This window comes from Indicator indicator, chromosome 15 (assembly GCF_027791375.1).
Source record: "Indicator indicator isolate 239-I01 chromosome 15, UM_Iind_1.1, whole genome shotgun sequence".
NCBI classification, from domain to species: Eukaryota; Metazoa; Chordata; class Aves; order Piciformes; family Indicatoridae; genus Indicator; species Indicator indicator.
This window is the reverse complement of record NC_072024.1, coordinates 18,961,133-18,967,781: the sequence shown is the minus strand read 5'-3', so window position 1 is coordinate 18,967,781 and position 6,649 is coordinate 18,961,133. Positions and strand designations below refer to the sequence as shown.

The 6,649-nt window shown below is 44.8% G+C and overlaps 1 protein-coding gene across 1 annotated transcript in view; it reads right to left on the bottom strand.

Moving 5' to 3' along the window:
* Window positions 1-453: 453 nt before the first annotated feature.
* HEMK1 (HemK methyltransferase family member 1) overlaps window positions 454-6,649 on the bottom strand; it is a 28,393-nt gene continuing 22,197 nt past the window's right edge. Inside the window, exons 5-10 of the mRNA XM_054387428.1 lie at window positions 6,572-6,636; window positions 5,437-5,486; window positions 3,724-3,829; window positions 2,649-2,744; window positions 848-961; window positions 454-490 (exon numbers count right to left, since the gene is read on the bottom strand). Of these exons, the coding sequence (XP_054243403.1) occupies window positions 454-490; window positions 848-961; window positions 2,649-2,744; window positions 3,724-3,829; window positions 5,437-5,486; window positions 6,572-6,636 (468 nt within the window). The remainder of the gene's footprint in view (window positions 491-847; window positions 962-2,648; window positions 2,745-3,723; window positions 3,830-5,436; window positions 5,487-6,571; window positions 6,637-6,649) is intronic.

The following is a 6,649-nucleotide window of genomic DNA, read 5'->3' as shown; positions in this document are numbered from 1 at the left end:
ATCCATATGCCAATATAAGTTAGAGTTTGGATCTGTCATCCAGTCTGGTCACATTCTACAAAAGCTTGTCTCAAGGCCAAAGGGAAAAATAAAAGAGAAATTCTTCCTAGGTAAATGGGTGACCTGATGTCTTGAGTTGATTTTTAATGAAAGATCTGGAGCTGTGAACTCTGCCATTCTGGTCCTGGGATTAATGAGTCACTTTAGCAGGGTAAACTAAAAAGCTGCATGCAGCTCCTTGAGGAAAGTGAAACACTTCCACATTCCTTGCTGAACTTCTGCATCCCTCTGGATGAAGTCTGGAAACAAGGGGGAGTCTGCCACTGTACAGAGTTCAGTGCACTAAGGAATGCAGTGGAGATTCCTTTTGCCACGCAGAGTTTTCAACAAGCTGTTCAGCAGGACTCACCCACAAAAAGCATAATGCAGCAAGAGTTATTTCTAGTACAGTTGTCATCTGCTTTGTTTTTGTATGTGTAGAAACCTAGGCCTGTGGGAAAAAGAATGACCAGAGTTTGATCATATTAGTGAGAACATGCCTCTGCCTCCATTCTCTAAAAGCAGCAGTTTCCCAGTGGTGATAATTGCAGCAGAACTTGGTCACCCTATCAGAAGCTCTTACCTGCATCAGAACTTCTCACTTGGAAACATTTGCTATCTCAGGATATGAGAAGCTTGAGGTACTTGAAGGGAGCCCCTGTTTTGTTAAAGACTAGCTTCAGCTATGGACTATCTCTGTCTGAGTTAATTCAATACATCAGGGTAGAAGGATGCAATCTGCAAAGAACACAGGCCTGTATCTGAACAAAACATCTGAAGGTAAAAAGTCTGTAGGTAAAAAACTTACTTGCCACAGAAGTCCTTGTGAACAGCACGGAGGACAAGCAGTAAGTTGGGGTGTGCCTGTAGCCAGTTCTCTACCATATCTGGGTGTCTGGGATCCACTTCCAGAAACACACTCCTGAAAGGACACATTTGGGAGTAAGAAGTGGGGAGATGCACATATTTAGGTTACTTAACTGATTCCTACCAGTGCAGGAAATAAGGAGGACAGCAAACACATCAAGCCAATAATTCTAAACCAGATAATAGCTGTCCATTCAAGATGCAGGTCCCTCAACTGCCTCCTTTGGGGGGAAAAAGTGTTGATCTTGGGGAGAACTCTCATGGTACTCCTCTGTATGAGCAGCTAAACCCTTGTGCTGAGATGTAAGGATCCCTTTTGAACCCCATGCAGAGATACCACAGCTTTCTCAAGTGCACAGAAATCTAAGTCCAGAATTAAGTTCTGTAATGCAAATGAATGAGCACTGACTGCTGGCCTGGAAGCATAAAGTTTCTCTTTGTGTAAGCTGTCTGGCATTAAGTCTCAGGAGTGACAGTCAAAGTCCAAGAGTGCAAATATTTTCCCACAGTAAACGTCTCCACAAATCAGTTATGAAAACACCACCAGCATTTAGACCTGCACACAGGACTGTACAGAGTACAGCAGGAATAAGAGAGCTAATCAGACAACCTCAGTCAGCAGCACCAGGACTGAGCCTGGACACTGCAAGGCTATTTCCATCTCTGCTGCAGCCAGGCTTTATGACACCAGCCCATTTCTGAGTCTCTGGTCTTGCCACAAGGTAGAACTGCTCCTCAGCATCTGGAGGTGATGGGACTGGTTACAGCCTGTGACAGTGCAGCAAAATACTGCTTTAGTTGGCAAAGAACAGAGGCTAAGCCTCAATCATATGCTCTCCTGAGAATTTCTAAAAGGGCCCACAGTGGATACTTCCTATAAATTCACCAAACTAACTACAAGCTGGGTGTGGATCTCATTCCTGACCTTAAAAGCTTCCACTCCTCAGTGGGTGCTCCACCTTACAAAATAAGCAAAAATGAAAGGAAAAAACCAATCCTAACAAAACCCCCAGGGGACCAGTTGCTGGGAAGTTCTAAGGAGCATCTTCTGCTTTTGTGGTCATGCAAAGCATGAGGAATTAATTCTTCAACATGCCTCTCAATGTTCCTCTTCTCAAAACAGCAGATTTTCAATGACCTCTCTTATGCTGGTAAAATGTCAGGAATTTTCAATAGGGTATGTGAATGCCCTGGCACAAGAGACTTTTAGTTATCAGCATGTTGATCTTTAAGCACAAAATGGATCCTACATGACAGAGAATAGGAACAATCAGCCTTGAGTATTAACCATGGAGAAATGTAACATTTAAGAATCTATTCTCAAATGATCTTCTTTCTCCTGGGATACTCAGCATTGTATTCTGGCACAATAAACAAGTTTCTCCTAATTAAAGGGCATGGGGGGGAAGTAGAGATATACATCCATTCTCATGGAGTTCTATATTGTTTCTCCTTCAGTTATTCTGCTTTGAAAGTTGCTGCTTTGACCTGTGAAGATTCTCACTTCACTAATGACTATGAAACACCACCACTGGTCAAGGAAAGTTCATATCTCTTTATTAACCAATTTCAAGCTAATGTGGCTTACACACATGACTTTCTTAAAGTGCTACTATTAAATGGAGAGGGGCAGCACATTTCTGCAACTATCCTCCCTCTGTACCTTCCTGTATGAAAAGCAAACAGAAATTACAGAAGTTAATGATAGAAGACATGAAGTTCAAATAGAGAATAGTGCTTACCCAGAATCCTTCAGAAGAGAAGGAGCCAGAGCCAGAATTGTTTTGATGACTCTCATCCCATCATCTCCCCCATCTAGTGCATCAAGGTCCTCATAGCTGGAGTGTAGGAATAAGAAGATATTAACAGCAATTGATGTAGCTAGAGCCATGCCCTTGAGGATGCACTGCCCTACACTCCATGGAGAAAGGTTCAGCTGACCCACCTCAGCTCAAGCACTACTATATTGGGTGACAGCACTTGGATTTTATGTGAAATACAGGGAGTCAGAAGGCAGCTACCACTAGGTTAGGAAACTCCATGTTGAGCACAAGCAGAAAACATCCCCTGAAGTCCTCTTGAAATTTATGAGCCAGCTGCAGCCAGGGTCACACAGCTCCAGCACTGTTAGCTCTGTGCCAGCTGGACAGGGAGTGAGTGGGTGGCACAGCAGGGGATCATCTGCTTTCTGTCAACCATGCCAGCAGTCAGGTTGGAGTGCCTTCTGAACTAGCAAAGCCAATTGGGATGCAGAAAGCTCAGCTTTCAGGATCTGCTCTGGTGCACATCTTGCACAGAGCTGGGTGCAGCACTTTGACCTGACACATATGACAATCAGTTCTGAGGAAAAACCAGCACACACAAAGTACTTCTACGTACCCAAAGACCTGATTCATGTTGGTGTGGGTTTGTTTAAGACAAGTACTGGGATGAGAATGGCTTGTAGCATTTCCACACAGAGCTTTTTTTTGCATCACAAAAAGCTGCTCAGATTACTCGGACTTTCTTTCCTAAACTCACACCAATTATAAGGAAAAATAAAAAGTCCAGAGGAAAAATGTGCTGAAAGAGTTTTGAATTGGAAACTTGTTAATTTCAAAGTGTATGCTTTTCCCATTTTTATAAATATTTTAAATCCCTCAATGCTGTTTCAGTTCAGAAAACTGGATTAAAATAACACCATGCTGTGATATGCCATATAAGCACACCTGCACTATGCACATGTATGCTTTGTGAGCAGTCCTGTGTAGTATAAGGAAACAGACAAAAAACCTTGCTGCTAGGAACAGAAGGAGGAAAACCTATTTTTCTGATTACCAGAGGATTTCTGTGTCCAAGGAAGCCATGTCTTGATGGAAGACATATGGGGGATTACTGACTATGAAGTCTACAGGGCCCCAGAGCAGCAGCTGCTTCGTAGAACCTAGAAAAGAAAAAGAACCACAACTAGGTCTCAGCCATAGCAATTTTGCCTGAGCTCAGGGTCAAAATCTTATCCAGGAAACTGTCTCTCCAGACACATGCCCATGTGTGTTTGGCTCTGCTTTTCTCTAATAAAATTGTGTCCTGTTTGTTTTCTGGGATAGCCTGACCTGTTCCCTCTTCCATCCTGAATGCAAGGGCCATACAAAGCCACATGCAGGCAAAGTAGCATTTTCCCATATCCACAGCCCTGCTCAGGTGAACGTGTTACAAAGCAGAGGACCCTGATGCTCTGCAGCTCTGTGCCCATCTGGATCTAAAGCAACAAGTGGAACTTAAGAGAGCCCACAAAGACCTAAGTGGGAGTTTGGCCTATCAGGATGTATATCCTCCCTCTCATGAGAGCTGCAGAAGGGCCTCTAAAGGGCAGGAGAGACAGGCAGGGACGCCTCATACTACATCAGGCTGGTCAGAGCCTCATCCAGCCTGGCCTTAAACACCTCCAGGGATGGGGCCTCAACCACCTCCCTGGACAACCCATTCCAGGCTCTCACCACTCTCATGGGGAAGAACTTCTTCCTCACATCCAGCCTGAATCTCCCTACTTCCAGCTTTATTCCATTCCCCCTAGTCCTGTCACTACCTGATGTCCCAAAAAGTCCCTCCCCAGCTTTCTTGTAGGCCCCCTTCAGATACTGGAAGGCCACAAGAAGGTCACCTCAGAGCCTTCTCTTCTCCAGACTGAACAGCCCCAACCCTTTCTCTCCTCATAGCAGCCCCAGTCTCTCCTCATAGCAGAGGTGCTCCAGCCCTCTGGCCATCCTTGTGGCCCTTCTCTGGACATGTTCCAGCATGTCCATATCCCTCTTGTAATAGGGGCTCCAGAACTGGATGCAGTACTCCAGGTGGGGTCTCACCAGAGCTGAGCAGAGGGGGAGAATCACCTCCCTTGACCTGCTGGCCACACTTCTCTTGCTGCAGCCCAGGATCTGGTTGGCTTTCTGGGCTGCAAGTGCACATTGACAGCTCATGTTGAGCTTCTTGTCCACTAGCACTCCCGAAAGGTGCACTCATGAATCCACAATGCTGGAGCTCCTGGTTCCACAGCTCCTGGCTAAGAAAAGGCCATGCTGTATCTCCTCAACCAGATATGCCTCAAGAAATGACAGTTTTAACCGGTTTCAGCCAGATCTGGGGAAGACAGGTATCCTTCCCTGGTTCACTCACCTGATTTCAGGTGAATAAGGCTGGGTACTTAATCTAAGCTAAATATCTGGGCTCCCTCTAACATCATTGAAGAGACAGGCACATACACAATTATCTAAAGCATCCATGTCAGCACAGAATGAATTACACTCTGTATATATTTGCCTCTCCCCAGTAACACTAGAGAACACCTGGACTACAAGCTCAGACACAACCTATGGAATCTCTGAAGGGAAAAGCTTCACTGTCTCACTTTTTACTGACCTTTTTCTCTATTAACTTCAACACCTTCCTGACACCTCCATCCCAAAGGACTCCCCTGACTGTCTCTCATACCTGTCTTCTCCCATAAAAGTAAAAAGGAAGAAAGGCAAAGAGGATTATAACAGTAAAAAGACTTACTGTATGAAACATCATGGTGGAGAATGTGGATCCTTTCCTGGAGCTGCAGCCTGTAAAATTCCAGATGCAAGAACAGAAAGATTAGGAGGTGACATATTTGTGTGAATTCATAAACAGCACTTTCTGCAAACAGATCACTAAATATCATGTCTCTTATCTGACACACGTATGCTCTACCCCACTGACTGCAGCTGGCTTCTTTCAAGTCACAAGGGAAGCTCAGGATCTGCCAGACAGACTGCCAGACAGCCACTGGGCTCCATGAGGGGTAGCAACAGGAACCCTTTCTGAGCCTGCCCTAATTATAATGCCTGGGGCCCAGCAGTTACTGAGGATATTATCACACACTAGAGTTCTGGGATCCTGGACTCAAAAGCATGCTGAGATTCAGCTGTGGGGTCTGCTATGTTAGTGACAGTCCAGAATTAGCTGAGTTAAGAAGAACCAGCTGAGTAAGTGAAGCCACTAGAAAGGACAAGGTTAACTTGATACAGATTTGTCCTGACTTCAAGCACAAGATGTTTGATTCAGCAGCTCTGAGCAGCCAGCCACAGCACCGGTGTCACCCAAATAGCACAGGATGCAGCAGCACCGTTTTCACCAAACCCAGGACTGCAAGGAAGATGCAGAGAGATACCACACTAGCACATCAGAGTGGAAGTGCTAGTTCAGCATGCAAGCTTGTATCTTGAGAAGCAATGAGAGGAACAAGCCCAGTAATAGCATACAGGGAGCCAGAGAGACAAAGATTCAGGCTGTACTTGTCCTTAACCCTCTAAGTGAGGTATACATTCTTACTATCTGCTGCCTTGAGTTTCTCAAGTTCACAGAAGGGATAAAAGCAGTAACCATGAACACTTTGAAAACCCTTGGAAGACAGACAGCCTGTAAGTAAAATAGTTTTACTTAGGCTGTTGTCTTTGCAAAGCACATTCACAAGAAAAAAAAAACCCTCTTGCAAATATAAGCACTTTTGTTTGGTTTTTTTTCCTTCTGAATTCTTCCACCCTTCAGGAGTATAACCATTCACTGGTTTCCAGTGGTGATAAACATGAACCACAGTCCAGGTATTGAGGACTCTTGGTCTTTCTCAACCAACCATTTACAAAACAATGGGTAATATGCAGGCTTGTACCTATGTGCATTCTCCCTAGTGAGATCCACAGCAGCCTCCTCTTTATCTATGGCTATCACCAGGCTCTGCAACAGAAAA